Genomic DNA, 19,578 nt, shown 5'->3' on the forward strand with positions numbered 1-19,578 from the left:
GACTAGCCTGGACAATATGGTCTGGGTTATGTTTATTTTTCTAAAAGGAAATTTAAAAATTAGCTGGGCATGGTGGTATACACCTGTAGTCCCAGCTACTTGGGAGGCTGAGGCAGGAAGATTGCTTGAGCCCAGGAGTTCGAGGCTGCAGTAACCTATGATGGCACCACTGCACTCTAGCCTGGGTGACAGAGGAAGACCCTGTGTCTAAAAAGAAGTAAAGGAAAGAAGAAGGAAAGGAAAGGAAAAAGGAAAGGAAAGGAGAAAGGAAAGATGGAAAGAAAGAGAAAAGGAAAGAGAGAGAGAAGCCGGAAGCAATGGCTCTTGCCTGTAATCCCAGCACTTTGGGAGGCCTGGGAGGGCGGATCACTTGAGCCCAGGAGTTCAAGACCAGCCTGGGCAACACAGCGAAACCCTGTCTCTACAAATGGTTTAAAAAAAAAAAAAAAAAAAAAAAAAGGCCGGAGTGATGGCGCACAGCTATAATCCCAGCTACTGGGGAGACTAAAGTGGGAGAATCACTGGAGCCGGGGGAGGTTGAGGCTGCAGTGAGCCATGATTGCACCATTACACTCCAGCCTGAGCGAGAGAGAGAGAGAGAGAGAGAGAGAGAGAGAGAGAGAGGAAGAAGCATGGAAAGAAAGGAAGAAAAGAGAGAAAATGAGAAAAGAGAGAAAGAGAAAGAAAGAGAGAGAGAGAGAAAGAAAGGAAGGGAAGGAAAGGTGTGGAGGGGAGGGGAAAAAAAGGGGAAGGGAAAGAGGGAAGGGAAAGGGAGGGAGAGTCCTCTGCACTGAAATGCAGGTCTGAATGACGCCCAGGGACAGCAATATCACCTACAATGTAGTATACTACCTGGCACATAGTAGATACTCACTACATCGTTTTTGAAAGAATGAGTATCAATATATAGTTTCTCATTTTCAGAAAGAGAAAAAATGTTGATGGTCACATGAAGCTACCCAGGCTGTACAGAAGGTGGCAGAGTTCACAATGGCAGGGGTTGGGTTGGGGCAGGGGCCTAGCACAGAAGTCCTATCAGAAGCCCAATACGGAATAGGCCAAGGGGTAGAAAATGAACTCCTGCTGGGCACCCACCATAACCCCACAGGAGGCTATGATTAGCTCCTATGTTAACTGAGGAAGTGAAAGAATGGAGAGATGAAGCAAGCAGCCCCCGAGTCACACACTTGATTAGTGTTGTGGAACCTGGCTTCAAAGGCAAGCCTGCGCAACCTCTGTCATGCCCCGCTGACTTTCACTTGACATTTCTGAGATCAAGAGTGAAAGCTGGACATCCAGGAGCTCATTCTTTAGATCGTTTGGGGTGGGGTTGTGAGGGGTCAAGGCAGCCTGAAGACACATTTGGTCAGCCTCAACAGCATTGGAAACAATTTTTTTGCTCCAAATCATCATCCAAAACCAATTTTTAAAAATTAGTTGCCAACATTAAAGAAAACATTTAATATGAAAATCCAGATTCCCAACTCCTCTTGAAAAATATGAATACCCAGTAACATTCCCTGCCTTCCTAAAGCAATAATTGTACAATTGTGTGGAGAGATGACTGGCTCCTTGAGACCAGGGCTCCGGTCTCTCTATTGAATTGTACTCAGCATTCTTGGGAAAAGTCTGGGAAGAACGTAATAAAGTTTTAAAAGCAATTTGCAATATTTCAAAACCTCTGAGAGGAACCACATACCTCCTTGTGACAAGGTGGCTAAGGCCAACTACCACCTCAAGTGACTCTGCATTAAGCAAATGCTAAGTAGAAGGACACACGAGCTACTTCACATCAAGTAGGGTCTGCATTAGCAGTGAATGATGTCTTTAATCAATAAAAACACAGAAAGACAAAGAAAAAAAAACCCCAGCCTATTCATGTGTATTGTTTTTAAAAACATGATGCCCACGAGGTCAAATAATTAAACAGTCCTTGCAGAGGGAGAATAGAGACCACAGACTCATATGGGGCCAGCTCACTTTCAATTGGTTGGAGTGAAGGAAGAGTCCCAGAGGGGTGGAGGGTGGGCAGGGGTCCAATCCTGAAGCCTCTTTTCTTGGTCTAGGGTGATAGTCACTCCCATCATCTATCTGTTCCCTTGGGAGCCTGTCATCCCGCAAGCTGCCCAAGTTTCAGAATGTGCAGGGATCTGCAAGCCCTATCTGGCCACATGGGGGCACCCTGGCTCCACACACTGGATTCCAAGACCCAGCAGGCACTGGCACAGGTGCTGGGGCTGGAGGGAGCGTTCCCTTTCTGCAGCCTGGCGGTTCAAGGGTTAAGGGTGATGGTGCTGGGTACCACAGCACCTTCCATCCCTGATTCAGGGTCATGCTGCCTAGGGGTAGCTCACGTTACTGTTTTTAACAAAGTCTGGTAGGGACTCCTCCCGCCCTGGGGGAAGGACTGACACTAGGAAACCCGAAGATGTCCCTGGAAGGACATGGACTCAGAAGCCGGAGAGAGAGCACAGGCTGCCTAACTTTGCTTCCAGAGAGCGCAGGGCACGGAGGGTACGCAGACTAAACCAATGCTTTGGCTTCTCTACAGAAGGTTTAAACACTCCTAGAAGCTCTTTTAAGAGAGAAAGAGACAGAGGCAGTAAGAGAAAGATACTAAGAGACAGAGAGACAGAATCAGAGGGAGGGAGGGAGAGCAAGAGAACAAGAGAGAAAGAAATCAGACCCTGTCTGGTTTAGGACAAACAGAAACCCCAGCGCAGGCCAACAATGTGCAGCAGCATGACTGGCAGGCCTGGGGCTGCAGACGCTGGTTCACACCCTGGTGCAAGCTCTCTGGACTTGAACTGTTATTTTGCTTGTCTGAGCCCCACTCTTCCTCCCTGTAGAATGCAGGTAGCTATACCTGCCTCTGGGGCTCAATGTGCAGAACCGATAGGATGATATATGCAAATCACCTCTCATGGTACCTGGATCTAGGCAGGCACTCACTCGGTATAGGCCTAATTCATGCTGACCAATGGCAGTAAATAAAGGATTTTTTTTTTAAAATGTCACTGCACCATGATACCGTGTAACTTTAGTTTTCTTGTGTGAAATGAGACCTTTGGGCCATGTGACTTCCAAGGTTCCTATCAGTCCTAATTGTATACTATTGTATAATAAACGCACTCTTCACACAGTCATCCATCTAAGCCTTCCATTAGCCGAGTGCTTTCTCCAGCTGCTGACACCCTGTCCCACGAGGTCAGGGGAGCTGGAAAGGGACACTGCAGATTCACAGAAGCAGTCGTGATGGTGCTTACGTACTTGGCTCTGCCGTCAGACTGGCTGTTTCGACCCCAGCTTCCCTTTACTAGATGGTTAACCCTGGGCCAGCGGCTCCTGGTCTCGGTCCCACAGTTCCCCATTTAGAAAAGGAAGGTCATATTACCACTCATGGCAGGGGCTCTGGGGGAGGAAATGAGATCCTATCTGTGAAGCACTCAGAACAGTGTCTGGCACGCAGCAAGCACTTCCATAAGTACCAGGCATCATCATCACTTAGATTTGTTTAAAAGGCTGGGCAATAAATCTTTCTTGCGTTACATGAAGGTTGTCTGGTCTAAAACCGGAAGAAGGAGGGTATGTTTTCTTTTATTATTATTATTTGAGACGGAGTCTTGCTCTGTCGCCAGGCTGGAGTGCAGTGGAGCGATTTTGGCTCATTGCAACCTCCGACTCCCTGGTTCAAGTGATTCTCCTACCTCAGCTTCCCAAGTAGCTGGGATTACAGGCTCGTGCCACCACGCTCGGCTAATTTTTTTGGTATTTTTAGTAGAGAGGGGGTTTCACCATGTTGGCCAGGATGGTCTCGAACTCCTGACCTCGTGATCTGCCTGCCTCAGCCTCCCAAAGTGCTGGGATTACAGGCGTGAGCCATCGCGCCCGCCTGAGGAGGGTATGTTTTCATAGATGCTACAGAAAAAGCAATAGACTGGCAGGCAAGAAGAGATGTTTCCTGGACCAAGCTCTGCTATCAGCATTTCCTTCTGCAAACTCAGGTTGCAGTCTGTTCACTGAGAACTCTATTGCTGGGTGGCTGTGGGCAGTTCCCTTCCGTTTTCTGGGTCTCTGCTGCCCCATCTGGAAAAGAAAGCTGTTGGACTAGACTATGACCCTAAGGGCCTTCTGGTCCTGGCACTGCATGGCCCTATGTGCCTTCTGGCCTGATGGCCAGGCCCCTGCAGGTCCTTACCTGAGGTACTCATAGAGCCCATACATGGGCAGGAAGTCAATGTCAGACAGGAACATGTAGGGAGTGCTGATGTGCTTCATGGCCACGTTGCGCAGCAGGTTCACAGGGTAGAACTGGCCCTCCTTGTACACGATGTGGTAGCCCACGTTGTGGCGGCTCATAAGCACCTCGGAGCCCTGCGCGTAGCGGAGGAACTGCTGGGCCTCGGCGTCTGACAGGTAGAGGGCCAGGCTGATGGGCCCCTCCCAGTGCTTGCAGATGGCCTCCAGCATCTGGAGCCTGGAAGAGACAGGGAAGGTGAGCCACGGGACCTGGGCCATCCATGCATCATCCACCCGGCCTGTCGTGGGGCTTTGCCTCCAGTGATGCTTGATAAACCAGCTGTGGATCAAATCCCTGCTTTCAAAGTGACTCATTCAGTTCCTTTACCTATGAAACAGGCATCAACACACTTACCTTGCTGGTTCTCGTCCTTCCCTGCTTCCAACTGAACATGTGATATCAAGTCGTATCCCACTATAAGCCTTGGACTCTTCATTTCAAAGCCGGGTGGTGAGTATATTAAATGATCTGAAGACCCCCTTCTAGCCCCAAAGTCCTATACTTGTCTCTCTGCAAACATATAAAACAGCTCTGCTGATCTCCTAAGACAGTGACCAGCCAGAGAGGACTTAAACTAAGAGGCCACTAAGTTACAGGAATGGTAAAATAAACAGTAAACACAAGAGCAACAACAACTATAATAGAAGATGTGCTGCAATGTGCCAGGGGCTTCCCAGAATTCTCTCAACAACCCCAGCACTAGCTGTCATTCTCCCCATTTTCCTGATGGAGGAATGGAGGTGCCATAGGTTCAGTCGGCTCTGCCTCTTGCACTGAGAGGCTAGACATGTGGAGACAGGTACCGTGATGGGACCTTGGAGTCAGTGAGAAAAAAATAACACTAACAAAGGGAATAGAAAAACATGTGAATGTTGAAAACGAAAGTCTACCTGGGGTGATGCCGTCTTCATCACTGTCTTCAGAGCCCTTACTACCCCAGGGCGCCAGTCAACTTTGCAAGGCTACCTCAGAGATGCTGAGCCAGGGAGAGGGGGAAAAACAGAGCCCAGTGGAAAAAAAAAAAAAAAAAAAGTGGGGGGGGGTTGTTTGCAACAGAGGGTTCTGCAAAAATGTTTGAAGATAAATCTATAAAGATATTTTCTTTCAAAGGTGTTAGAAGTGTCTGGTACATAAAATCTATGGCTAAGCAACAGCAAAAGCCTACCTGAATTGTTTTTCCTTACCCAGCAAGAGGTACGTAATCAGCAGTCTCCTGGTCAGAATGCCCACTTTATTCGGACCATTACCAGGAAATCGATTGCATGCATTTCCATGCTTCTAAACAAAAGGAAATGGGCACACCTATGTTTTTTCAATGGCCTTTTTGATGACTTCCAGAGTTTTCTCTCAGTAATTCTGTGAATTGGCACTGCCCAGATTAGCCTTCTCGTTCAATTGGGAGGGTTAAGATATTCACCAGTGCAAAATGCTCTCCATTTCTCATCCATTATAATGCTTGCTAACCAAATTGACCAGAGCCATTTCTTACAAAGGCACTGCATTCCCCATGACGCCTAATGGCACCGAACTTTGTGCCAGGCTTTTGCTGTGGGGGCCTGCCCTCTCCTGGGCTCTGAGGATCTGCAATTTTGAATTCTGCCTCCTGTACCTGTTTCACCTTCTGCAAATGTGGGGGACTCTGTGCTTCACGAGAGGCCATTTGTACAAATCCTCTGAGAACTGGAGAGCAAAAGGCAAGAATAATTTCCAGCATGTAGACATGAGACCTACTGAAGGAAGTGGGCGGGAGGAGGGGGGTTTGGCTGGGCATGAAGAGAGGACCACCTCTTGGGATTCTCCCACTGGCTTGGTTTTTGCCTCTGTGTCTCAGTTTTCCAAGAAAGGAACCCTTCCCCTGCCCCGTGACCTGCCACAGTCCCTCTCCTAAGCTCAGTCAAGAGTTTAGAGTAAGAACACAGAGGCCAGGCGTGGTGGCTCACGCCTATAATCCCAGCACTTTTGGAGGCCAAGGTGGGTGGATCGTTTGAGGTCAGGAATTCAAGACCAGCCTGACCGACATGGTGAAACTCCATCTCTACTAAAAATACAAAAATATTAGCCAGGCGTGGTAGCACACACCTGTAGTCCCAGCTATTTGGGAGGCTGAGGCATGAGATACTCAGGAGGCTGAGGCAGGAGAATCGCTGGAACCCTGGGGGGCGGAGGTTTCATTGAGCTGAGATTGCACCATTGCACTCCAGAGTGAGACTGTCTCAAAACAAAAAAAAAAAGTAGAGAAAAAATACTCAAGGTTTTCAGAAGAAAGGTGCTCTGCACATGAAAAATAAGTCGAGCTTTAGAGATAACGCAGCTGGATGTTGTCCTGTGGAACCTCCACAAGCGAGATGGAATGGTGACACAATGCACTGCTGTTTCTACGTCCCCCAGCCCCAATCTCTCCAATCTTTAGTCCCTTAGAACCAACCTTCCTGCCAGGACCTGAACAACTGTGACAAATGGAGCTTTCTATAATGGATGGTAATATGTAAGGTGTGATCATGATCTCAGTCATCTCTCCCTTTACCTGCTGCTTGCCATGTCTTTGCCACACCGTGGCTATCACATTTAATCCTCATAGTAACTATAACATTGAGATTCTTATCACCATCTTACAGGCAAGGAAGCTTAAGGGGATGAAATAACTTCTTTCAAGTCACCCAGTCACAAAGTGAAGGACCGAGATTCACATCCGGGTCTACCTAACCCCAAAGCCCGGATCCAAGTCATTATTTAATATGGATTGGAGTTAGGCTGAGAACAAAGTTCCCAAATACCTTTGCTTCATTGCCTGTTTCCCCAAGTAAGAGCATGTTCTCCTCCTGATGTCAGTGCCTCCCTACTCCTTCCCCTCCTCGGTCCCTCTTGGTATCTGTCTCAAAGTTTCACAATCCCCTCAGCCCTCTCCTCAGGTTCTATTTCTGCCTCTGAAACATGTCTTCACCTAATACAAATCTGTTATTTCCAATGCATCAGGTATACTACACAGACAAGGGGCCTAGGCACCTGCATTTCAGCAGCTTTTATTCTAGTGGGGAAAAAAGACAAATCAACAAACCAGAGGTTTGATTAGGGAGGTGATTAGGTTATGAAGGTGGAACTCTCATGAATGAGGTTCATACCCCTTTTCTTTTACTTTTTTTTTTTTCTGAGACTGAGTCTCACTCTGTTGCCCAGGCTGGCGTACGGTGGTGCGATCTTGGCTCACTGCAACCTCCACCTCCCACGTTCTCTCCCCTCGTCTGTTCCCTAAGGGTCGTCCCAGTGCAGTTCTTGCTGATGCCAAGCTCTGTGGCCAGGCTTTCTTTCGCTGGATGAGTCCATGGAAGAGCTGACCCTAAACCCAGAAGGCCTGCCTCTGTCCCATGCTGGTTCCCACCTCCCCATGGAGACCACCATTGCTTCATCTAGGGAGGGGCGGGCAAAGGCTCAGAAATGTCTGGCAGATCTAGAAACAGGCGAGGGCTACTCCATAGAGTCTCACTAAGGCTGGAAGCCTCACACAGTCTCTGTAGTCATAAAGGAGCAGGTAGGGAGATGGCCGGGTCAGAAACCCAGAAGACCAGGGCTGGAAGGAATTCTAGAGCATCGGTAGGACCAAGCAGCCCAGGCAGTGACCACCCAGTGTCTGCTGGGATAGGGAACTCACACTCACCAGGGCAGACCATTCTAATCTGGTGCACGGCCCGTGAGGCAGGCTGCGCAGCATATCACACAGCGTGTAACTGTAGGTTTTGGGGTCAGAGAGACCTGGAGTTATCCTCTGAGCTGTGTCAGTATTCCTGGGCAAGTGACGGTTCTTTGGGCTTCAATTTCCACATATGTATTTTGGGGATAATAATGCCTTTGGTAGATTACAAAATAGCTATAAATCATCCCTCTCCCTCTGTCCATATCCTCTGGAAATAATCTCCCACGTGAATTCTGGCCACATGACTTGCTTTGGTCCATGGGCTGTTAGTAAGCACGACATGAGCAGAGGTGAGATAACGGGCTTGTGCCTGCTGCCACGTGAACTAGCCCTACACCACCTTGCCCTGGTGTAACCCTGGTCTCTGCTGATAGCCAGACAACCCCCCAGAAAGCTACCTAGTTTACGGCAGACACATGAATGAGCTCAGCAGAGTCTAGCCCACACTGCCGATCCAAAGAATCACAAGCTCATTCCAGTTCTTGTACTAAGCTGCTAAGACTCAGGGCAGTTTGTGAAGCAGCAACATCTAGTTGGATTTGAGGATGAAATGAGATAATGGTACAAAGTGTCTGGTGTAAAGCTAGATATACAGCAGGTACTCGGTATACGACAGCTGTTATTTCCTCCTTAGGTACTATTTCTGCCTCTGAAACATGTCTTCACCTAATACAAATGTGTTATTTCCAATGTATCAGGTATACTATACAGACAAGGGGCCTAGGCACCTGCATTTCAGGAGCTTTTACTCTAGTGGGGAAAAAAGACAGTCAACAAACCAGAGGTTTGAATAGCGGGGTGATTAGGTCATGAGGGTGGAACTCTCTTGAATGAGATTCGTGTCCCGCCGACTTTTTTTTTTGAGACTGAGTCTCACTCTGTTGCCCAGGATGGGGTGCAGTGTTGCGATCTTGGCTCACTGCAACCTCCACCTCCCAGGTTCAAGTGATTTTTCTGTCTCAGCCTCCCGAGTAGCTGGGATTACAGGTGTGCACCACCATGCCTGGCTAATTTTTATATTTTTAGTAGAGACGGGATTTCGCCATGTTGGTCAGGCTGGTCTCAAACTCCTGACCTCAGGTGATCTGCCTGCCTTGGCCTCCCAAAGTGATGGGATTACAGGCATGAGCCACCACATCCAGCCTTCATGCCCTTTTAAGAGGCCCAGAGAGCTAGCCGGCTGCTTCCACCACGTGAGGACATAGTAGTGAGGCACTCTCTGTGAGCCAGGAAGTGCATCCTCACCAGACACCAAATCAACTGAAGCCTTGATCTTAGACTTCCAGCTTCCAGCACTGTGATAAATACATTTCCATTGTTTATATATCAAATAATTTATGGCATTTTGTCACAGCAGATAATGAGAAGGATCTGGCATTGTGAAAAGTCTGGGGGAAAGCTTTCCAAGAAGAGGGGATGGCCCTTGGGGTAACAAGGGGCTCAGCATGCTCAAGCTGGAAGAGACACGACCAGTGTGGGTGCAGCACAGGACAGTGAGGGGCAGAGGTGAGATGAAGGTATCAGGGGTTGTACAGATGCCAGGCTGGATGGGCCTTGAAGACTACAGCAGGCAGGTGGGACACTGTTCCACATGTAACAAGAAGTCATCTGAGGGTTTCAATGATGTGACCTGAGTTACATTTTTAAAATATCACTCTGCCTGTTACATGGAGAAAAAATTACCTTTCGCTCTCTAGAACGGTCAGTGCTTTCAAATGTAAGCTTGTTTAAGATCACCTAGGGGGCTTACTAAAACCCCCATTTCCAGGCCCCACCCAAGAGATTCTGGTTCAGGGATGGGGTCTGAGAATCTGTATTTCTGATAAGCTCCCATGCAATGCTGTGTTGCTGGTCCCAGGAGCAGGCTTGAAGCAACACTGTTCTAAAGAGTGGGGCCCTGTGAGCCCAGTGCATTCTCTCTCCTTCACTCACAGAGAGCAGAGAAGTGACCCGCCATTCCCATGAGGCCCCGCAACTGTAGTCAACACTTAACATCTTTGTCAAAGACACACTAAAGCACCAGGTTCTCCCTGGACAGGTGTCATAAGACAGGTGACCCCCTCGTGATCAGCTCCCTCTGTCCCTTCACCACTGGTGTCTTCTGCTGGGACGGGAAGGAAGGGTGCTGAGCTGCTGAAGGAGAAGCAGATCTCCTGGCTTCACGGCCACAGTTGCAACGTTCACTCTTTCTGAACGGAATTCCAGAGGGAGCTGGGCACGGGAGCGCGAAGGCCAGCTCTCCTAATTCGTTGTGGCATTCACGTAGGGCCTACTTCTGACTCGAAGATTTACAAACACATCTGAAACGTTTCTTAAATTAAAAATCAATCCAACAGGCACCAGTCAGCGTGCTGCATCGTAATCGGATGTGTTGACAGAGTGGAAGTGGCTGCAGGAATTTCTACCATTCTTCATCAGCCTGCAGTGCCACTTTATAATTTTTAATTGCGGCCCGCTAAGCACCTCTCATTAGGGCTTGGAATCCCTTCGGTTCTCTTGAGATATGTATCTGATGGCGATACATGTCACAATACAGGAGTGGGTATCGTGTGTCTGCTACACTTGGGCTGTCCAGGCTTTGAAGGGAAGACCGCTATGGTTGGTGCTTGCTGCAGACGTGAGTGGGGCCCAGACTTTTTTTTTTTTTTGAGACAGAGTCTTGCTCTGTCGCCCAGGCTGGAGTGCAGTGGCGCGATCTCGGCTCACTGCAAGCTCCACCTCCTGGGTTCATGCCATTCTCCTGCCTCAGCCTCCTGAGTAGCTGGGACTACTGGCACCTGACACTACGCCTGGCTATTTTTTTGTATTATTTTTAGTAGAGATGAAGTTTCACTGTGTTAGCCAGGATGGTCTCCATCTCCTGACCTCGTGATTCGCCTGCCTCGGCCTCCCAAAGTGCTGTGATTACAGGTGTGAGTCACCGCGCCTGGCCACAGGCTTTCTTTTAAATGGATTGTGTCTGCAGTCCAGACCAGAAGGATGGATCCCACTGGCAACAGAAGGAGGGACTCGGTTTTGCCTGTATTCTCTTCTTGCTAACAAGTGTATACAGAAGGATGGGTTTGAGCTGTTAATAACTAGAAACATGTTTGTTCTACTTGTTTGCAAATTCCAGATAGCAAATTCTATAGCCAGCAGAGAGGTGAGAAACATTAAGAGAAATTAATATTTGTTCACATTAACTACTTACTAGGCACTTTACATCTTATTTTGTAGAACACAGACAAGAATCAGTGAATTTAGTGACATTATCACCATCTCATAGATGAGTCAAGTGAGGCTCAAAAAGGCTAAGTAAGTTGTTCAAACTTACACAGTTAGGAAGTGGCACAAGTGCAGTTTGAATCCAATTCTTGCTTTTTTTTCTTTTCTACTACATCACTTTACCTGTCCTAAATAAGTATCATGTGCACATGCCTTCGTAAGAACGTTCAGGTCTAGCCAGTATTTACTGGATGTCAAATATGTGCTCGGGGCTTTTATAGAGGATCTCTTATTTACTCCTAACCAGGACCCTATGAGGCAAGTAATTTTAACCTTCTTTTATAGGAGGAAACAGAAAACCAATGATGTTAAGTGACTTGCCCAGAACACCAGCTGAGGATTGAACGAGTTGGTGGGATTTGAACCCGGGGCTCTCTGTCCTTTCGATTCTGGTCAACAGTACTGGTATCATTTAGGGAGCCTCTGAATGTATGTCAGGACTAAGCACTGGGCATGCCTTCTCTCATTTGATCTTTACAACAACCTTGGGGATAATGAGGATAATGATATAATTATCACTTTCAGAATACAGATGAAGACACAGAGGCTTAAAGAAGTTCAGTGATGCACTTTGGGAGGCCGAGGCGGGAGGATCACGAAATCAAGAGATTGAGACCATGCTGCTCAACGTGGTGAAACCCCATCTCTACTAAAAATCCAAAGTTAGCTGGGCGTGGTAGGTGTGCGCCTGTAGTCCCAGCTATTGGGAGGCTGAGACAGAAGAATCGCTTGAACACAGAAGGCGGAAGTTGCAGTGAGCTGAGAGATTGCATCACTGCACTCTGGCCTGGCGACACAGCAAGACTGTCTAACAACAACAAAAAAAAACCAAAAAAAAAAGGTAAGTGACTTGTCCAAAAACAAAGTGACAGGGCAACAAACAACCCACAGTGCCTGACTCCAGGGACCAAGTGTCATTCACTGTTACGCTACTCTTCACTTTGATTAGAAAGTATATCAGATTTCTTTGGTAGCCACTGGCCACTAATCTTGACTCAGAATATTTTGCTGATAATCTGAATGCATTATCAGGAGGCTTGAATGCCACAGAGAGCCAGCGATGGTTGGAGAGACGGGCACCTGGCTTTAAGTGAAACCCTCTCATTTGCACGGATTATAGTACCTGAGTTTCAGGTAGCTCACGGGAGGGGCCAGGTGCAGTCAAAAGAGACCAATCCAGACCATCATTCAGTACTGATGTGGAGTATTCGATTTTTTTTTTTTTTTTTTTTTACTATAAATGCCATGGAGGAGAAGGAAACATACATGTGAAAAGAGGGACTTCTGTGGTGAGGTGACTTCCTGATGTGGCTGCTTAGTGGCGGGGAGCCTGGGTGTCCAAACTGAAATTTGGGTGAGAAGCCAAAGGGACGTGAGAATTTTAGGGGTGACTCTGGGACACTAGTTGGGTGTCCCTATGGAGCCCCACACAGGATGCCAGAGTTGAGCCAGAAGGGCTGGCCACCTCCCCTGGGTTCCCTGAGGCCCTCTGTGATCCAGCCCTGCCTACCTGGCCATGTGTATTTGCTCTCCTCTTTCTCCCTCCTACACCCTAAGCCCTAACCACATTTCACTATTGTGTACCCCACTGGGCCCAACGTCCTCTCTGTCCCATGAACATGCTGCACGCACTACCTTGGGGAGCCTTCCTTCTCTCCTTCTGTGCCTTCTACTCTCTGTTTACCCAGCCTCCCACTCAATTCAGGTGCTACCTTCCCTTGGACACATTCCCTGCCTTTTCCTTTTTCCACCTCTGTGGGATCTCATTGCATTGGTGCACCTCCTGCACGCCACTCAGAACTCAACATTCTACTGTAGACCTGTTTACCTGTCAGTGGCAGGCAGAGTCCTATGAAGGCCCCCCAGATTCCCACCCTGCTGGTGGACACGCCCTGTGTAATCGCCCTCTCGGGTGTGGGCAGGGCTTGTGAATATCACATTGTGATCATGTGATGTTATAGAAGGCTCCGGTGTCACGGGCCAGAGAGAGATTCTCCTGCTGGTCTTGAAGAAGTGGGCTGCCCTGTAGGGACGGGGCTGCATGGCTAGGAACTGAGAGTGGCTTCAAGGAGCTGAGGGGGACACCCATCAACAGCCAGCAAGGAAACGGGACCTCCATCCTGGAACTGAATTCTGCTGCAACCCAAATGAGCGTGGATGTGGATGCCAATCCCCAGATGACATCCCAGCCCTGGATAATCCCTTGAGATTTCAGTCCTGAGACCCTGGGCAGAGGGCCCTGCTAGCATCCTCCAGATTCCTGACCCAGAGCGGCCACAAGGTAACAAAGGTGTACTTTGTAAGCTGCTCATTGTGTGGTACTTTGTCACCTAACAAGAGAAAACGAATGGGTTGCCTGAGCCCCCAATAGGCTGCATACTCCTTAAAGACAGGGATAGGTCTTTTAACACATATTCCTCTCCTCTTAAGTGCCTGGTGCAGAATGGTGAGCCGTATTTGCTGAGTGATCACGTGGATGTGGAGATGAGAAAACTGTGGCCACAAGAAGGGACACGCCTCGCTGGGGCCCTCACAGCAGGTCAAGCATAGAGCTGGTGCTAGAGCCTCCGGGCAGGTCAAGCATAGAGCTGGTGCTAGAGCCTCCGGGCAGGTCAAGCATAGAGCTGGTGCTAGAGCCTCCGGGCAGGTCAAGCATAGAGCTGGTGCTAGAGCCTCCGGGCAGGTCAAGCATAGAGCTGGTGCTAGAGCCTCCGGGCAGGTCAAACATAGAGCTGGTGCTAGAGCCTCCGGGCAGGTCAAGCATAGAGCTGGTGCTAGAGCCTCCGGGCAGGTCAAGCATAGAGCTGGTGCTAGAGCCTCCGGGCAGGTCAAGCATAGAGCTGGTGCTAGAGCCTCCGGGCCTGTCCCTTGCTTTTTTGTCCCATGCTGTCTTTACCTGTTACCTGCTAGGATCTGCAAGTTCTCTGTGCACAGGAGTCCCCCTGGCCTTTCTCCAAGTTCTTTTGGAGCCTGTGAATCCCCAGGAGACTGCCAGCCCCTGAAGCCACTGAATGATGCATGTGGTCATTCGCTTGCATGTGGCGGGACTCACAGAGCAAGGAATCCACTTCCCTGAGTCACCTTCAATATGAATCATTCCACGTTTTCTCCAGCGCAAGGTTCCTCTCACTTCCTGGGGCTCTCAGGTGCCTTTACAAAAACATTTTTGCGTTCAGGTATTTGTTCCTTCATCTGTTTGTTTATTCTTCAGTCATTCATGACTAATAACACCTGGCATTTATGGAACACTTATTATGTCCCAGGCACTGTTCTTGGCACTGTACAGGCATTAGTTCATTTAATCCTTAGAACAATCCCATGGAATCTCACCCATAGGCTCGACGGCATCTCTGAGGTGGCTCAAAACACAGAATGAGGAATCAAACTTCCTTCCTAATTGTAGGAGCTGAACGGGGATGACACAAGAGGGAGTAGGGGCAAGGGCAGCCACCGTGGGCCATGTGTGAACAGAAGCAGAAGCCAGTCAGACAAGGCGGGAAGGGGCACCTGAAGTGGCCAGGTATAGAAAAGCCACGTAGCCCTGGCTGAGTGACCTTGGGGCTTCACATCCATTCACTTCTTGGCAGCCAGAGATGTTTTTAAAAATATATAAATTAGGATGGGCCTAGTGGCTCACATCTGTAATCCCAGCACTTTGGGAGGCCAAGGTGGGAGGATCACGAGGTCCGGAGATCGAGACCATCCAGGCAAACATGGTGAAACCCTGTCTCTACTAAAAATACAAAAAATCAGCCGGGGGTGGTGGCGGATGCCTGTAGTCCTAGCTACTGGGGAGGCTGAGGCAGGAGAATTGCTTGAACCTGGGAGGTGGAGGTTGCAGTGAGCTGAGATCGTGTCACTGCACTCTAGCCTGGGTGACAGAGCAAGACTCTGCCTCAAAAAAAAAAAAAAAAAAAAATCATATTAGGTAACTGCATAAATTTGTTCAATAACTCCCTACCACACTTAGGATATCTCATGAGTGTCTAACCTCCTACAGTCTTCTCTCATGCTGCTTTCCCCCCAAGCCCCTGTTAAACTGTAGCCACTCTGGTCTTTTGTGACGTTTCTGAATGTGCAGGTATCTTTCGCGCTACAGGCCCTTTGCACTTGCTATTTCATCTGCCTGGGAAACTCTTCTCTCAATAACTCGCATGTCTGACTCCTTTTCTTGTCCTCCAGGTCTCTGTAGAAATGTGCCTTCCTCAGAGAGCCTTCTCCCGACCACACAACCTAAAGAAGGTCTCCAAACTGGCATTGGGATTATCCTCGCAGTGCCTTCCAAGCACTTATGCAATTATGGTCATTTTTAAAAATTGTGTATTGCTGTTTATGTGACTAGCTCTATCTTCTCAGACCTGGCTACACATTATAAGCTTAAAACAAAACAATGCCAAGGGCTCTGTCCTACAAAGCTCCTTATTTTACTGTTCTGCAAGGCAGCCTGGACGTGAACATGTTATACAATTCCCGAGGTGATTCAATCTCCCTGGACAAGGTTGAGAAGCAGTGCATGGGCCTGTAAGCTACATCAGGGCGGGGCTCATGTCAGTACTGCCTGGAAATGCTTGACGATGTTTGTTTCATCAATACACACAGAAGGAAAAGAAACAGCGTTGCTTTCCAGTTGCAATTGTGGCTCCAGTCTCCCCACTCCCCCTCTTCCTGACATAATTCGAGTAGGGCTCTACTTCTTTTTTTTTTTTTTTTTTTGAGACGGAGTCTCGCTCTGTCACCCAGGCTGGAGTGCTGTGGCCGGATCTCAGCTCACTGCAAGCTCCGCCTCCCGGGTTCACGCCATTCTCCTGCCTCAGCCTCCCGAGTAGCTGGGACTACAGGCGCCGCCACCTCGCCAGGCTAGTTTTTTGTAGTTTTTAGTAGAGACGGGGTTTCACCATGTTAGCCAGGATGGTCTCGATCTCCTGACCTCGTGATCCACCCGTCTCGGCCTCCCAAAGTGCTGGGATTACAGGGTTGAGCCACCGCGCCCGGCCAGGGCTCTACTTCTTAAGAATCGATCCTTTCATCTATCCTCAGACAACAACCATAAGACAAGAGTCCTTGGTTTTCAGTGCTGGGGAGGTGGGGGGATGTGACCCAGCTCATCCTTATCAGTACTCTTTTTTTAACTTTTTTGAGACAGAGTTGCTTTGTCGCTGGAGTGCAGTGGTATGATCTCGGCTCACTGCAACCTCTGCTTCCTGGGCTCAAGCAATTCTCCTGCCTCAGCCTCCCCAGTAGCTGGGATTACAGGCGCACACCACCATGCCCAGCTAATTTTTGTATTTTTAGTAGAGATGGGGTTTCACCATGTTGGCCAGGCTGGTCTTGAACTCCTGACCTTGTGATCCGCCTGCCTCGGCCTCCCAAAGTGCTGGGACTACAGGCGTGAGCCACCGCCCCCAGCCCAGGCTTCAATATTCTAAGCCTGTGCGCCATCTCTTCCTGCTCCATCCTCCAATTTTAGCATATGTGTTGCAGAAGCGAGCACACCCTTCTCCATTCTCTATCCTCCATGCAAAGCGCCGCCGTGAGGAGACTGGGGTGGGTGAGGTCGTCTGCCATACCTGTCCATGGACAGCTGAGCAACCAGGGTGACGTCCGTGCTGTCTGCCGCAGGCTCGTACTCGTAGTGCAGGAAGTACAGGTGGGTACGGTGGACAGTGAAGCGCTCTCGCCGGAACTCATAGCACAGGTCGTCCTCGTCCAGCTCAGACAGCTGCTTCTGGAGCTGCAGGGTAGGAGAGAGGGCTTGGGCACGTGAAGAAGAGGTCCCAGGGTGCCCATGAGCTTGCCCCTCGAGCCCTGCCCTCCCCGGAGTTTATCACCCATCAGGACGTTGATGGGTCAGATGTACATGGAAGGGATCACCACTTTTATTTTCCTCTGCAACTTAATCTAATTTCAAAAAGGTGATGGTAAGAATCAGATGCCTGGGGACCGGGTGTGGTGGCTCACACCTGTAATGCCAGCACTTTGGGAGGCTGAGGCGAGCAGATCGCTTGAGCCTGAGAGTTCGAGACCAACCTGGGCAACAAAGCAAAACCCCGTCTCTACTGAAAATAGAAAAATTAGCTGGGCATGGAGGTGCGTGACTGCAGTGCTACTCAGGAGGTTGAGGTGGGAGAATCACCTGAGCCCAGGACATGGAGGCTGCAGTGAGCTGAGACGGCACCACTGCACTCCAGCCTAGGCTACAGAGCAAAACCCTGTTTCAAAACAAAAACAAACAAAAACAAAAAACAAACAAAAAAAGAGGATGCCATGAACACCTGAGAAACGAGTCCCCTCTTAGCTAAGAACAAAGGTGGTGCTCACTAAAAAACATATAACCAACTATAAACTCCTTAGAAACAAATGAGAAATGTTTTCCTAGACAACTCAGCGTAACAATTTCAAATAACATAGGAAAACGGGCCGGGCACGGTGGCTCATGCCTGTAATCCCAGCACTTTGGGAGGCCAAGGTGGGCGGATCACCTGAGGTCAGGAGTTCGAGACCACCCTGGCCAACGTGGGGAAACACTGTCTCTACAAAATATATGAAAATTAGCCGAGCATGGTGGCGGACGCCTGTAATCCCACCTACTCAGGAGGCTGAGGCAGGAGAAGCTCTTGAACCCGGGAGGCGGAGGTTGCAGTGAGCCGAGATTGCACCACTGCCCTCCAGCCTGGGTGACACAGTCACATTCCATCTCAAAAACAAAACAAAACAAAACAAAACAAAAATAACACAAGAAATGTCCAAAGAAGACAACGGTCAAAACTGACAAGGACCTCCGTATGACCTGATGCTTTTCTCTCCCTAGAGCTACTGATTTCAATCTTTGTACTAGGTCTTGGAAAAAACAAAACAAAACAAAACCAGCACATTAACAGAACAGAAATTCTTTTCCTTTCATTTCACCTAAGTTTAACCAGAATCTTGGCACCCGTACTTTTTTTCTCTTTTCTTTTTTTGAACTCTCTCAAAGTCTTACTTCATTAATCTGCTTATAGAACTTGTTTAACTAGCTGTCCTTCTATCTTCCTTCACCAACTTGTGAAAAGAGCAGGCACACCTGCTGACAGGGAGCTAAGGAGATAACATTTCAGATATGCCAAGGCAGATACACAGATGTGCAAATCTGCAGCAGCCCAACCGACACGGTCTCATGGGAACCCCCACCAGGCAGGTATGATGTATGTTTTACAGATGAAGAACTGAAATGAAAAAGTGACACAACTTAGCAAAAAGCTAATCCACAGTGACAAAAAATTGGACCAGGGCATGTGGGGTGGGGGAGTGAGAGGCCTGGGAAGAGGCAAGAGAGGGTTGGGAGGGACAGAAACCCACTCCATCATGACTGTAGCGAGGGGTACGTGGACGTGCACTTTCGTGAAAATTCAACTAACTGTGCACTTCGAATGGGAGGACTTGGCCGGGCGCGGTGGCTCATGCCTGTAATCCCAGCACTTTGGGAGCCTGAGGCAGGTGGATCACGAGGTCAGGAGTTCAAGACCAGCTTGGCCAAGATGGTGACACCCCGTCTCTACTAAAAATACAAAAAATTAGCTGGGCATGGTGGCGGGCACCTCTAATCCCAGCTACTCGGGAGGCTGAGGCAGAGAATTGCTTGAACCCAGGGGGCAGAGGTTGCAGCGAGCCAAGATCACGACACTGCACGCCACCCTGGGTGACAGAGTAAGACTCTGTCTCAAAATGAAAAAAAAAAAAGAACGGGAAGACTTGTCGGATGTAATCTGTATTTCCATAAAAATCAACTTAAAAAAATGATAATTTGCCAAAGGTCACAGAAGGGTTGGTTCCATTTTTTTTCCTGTTAAATCAGCCTTGTCTATCACAGGATAGAATTCAGACAAAAGTTTACATGGCAAGGGTCACTAACCTAGCTGAATATCAGAGAATGTTTTTCCAAGAAGGTGTACTTTCTTTAAATCCCCAAATTAACAGTATAGCAGTTGACAAGAAAATATATTAACTTGCTTCTGTATAGTCTTGTACCTGTTAAGACCATTGCCTTGACAGATTACTTAATGGCGTTATTTCTCAAGATGTGTGCTATGGAAGATGATGGCATTAATTGCTCCAATTCCTTCTCTCTCCCCCACTCCCTGCCACCTCAGATATCCTTGCCCTTTGCAGTGGTGCTTACTAAAGAGGCACAGTTTATTTCTCGGGCCTTCGGTAAGGGCTGGAATCATGATGTACTTCTGCTACCAGAAAGCAGGGGAAGTAATATTGTCTCAGTCTTGAGGCTAGACCTCAACAGAGTGTCTCTTGCAACCCTACCACTGCCATGAGAGGATACCGAGGCTAGCTTGCT

The 19,578-nt window shown here is 48.6% G+C and overlaps 1 protein-coding gene across 5 annotated transcripts in view; it reads right to left on the reverse strand.

Moving 5' to 3' along the window:
* The window catches only part of LARGE1 (LARGE xylosyl- and glucuronyltransferase 1), a 645,964-nt gene that overhangs the window by 24,991 nt on the left and 601,395 nt on the right, over positions 1-19,578 (reverse strand). For all 5 annotated transcript variants that reach the window (XM_033232744.1, XM_033232741.1, XM_033232742.1 and 2 more), the window contains 2 exons: positions 16,820-16,983; positions 4,199-4,477 (listed from right to left, as the gene is read on the reverse strand). In XM_033232744.1, the coding sequence (XP_033088635.1) occupies positions 4,199-4,477; positions 16,820-16,983 (443 nt within the window). The remainder of the gene's footprint in view (positions 1-4,198; positions 4,478-16,819; positions 16,984-19,578) is intronic.

Source organism: Trachypithecus francoisi, unplaced genomic scaffold (assembly GCF_009764315.1).
Source record: "Trachypithecus francoisi isolate TF-2019V2 unplaced genomic scaffold, Tfra_2.0 Lachesis_group14, whole genome shotgun sequence".
Classification (NCBI taxonomy): Eukaryota; Metazoa; Chordata; class Mammalia; order Primates; family Cercopithecidae; genus Trachypithecus; species Trachypithecus francoisi.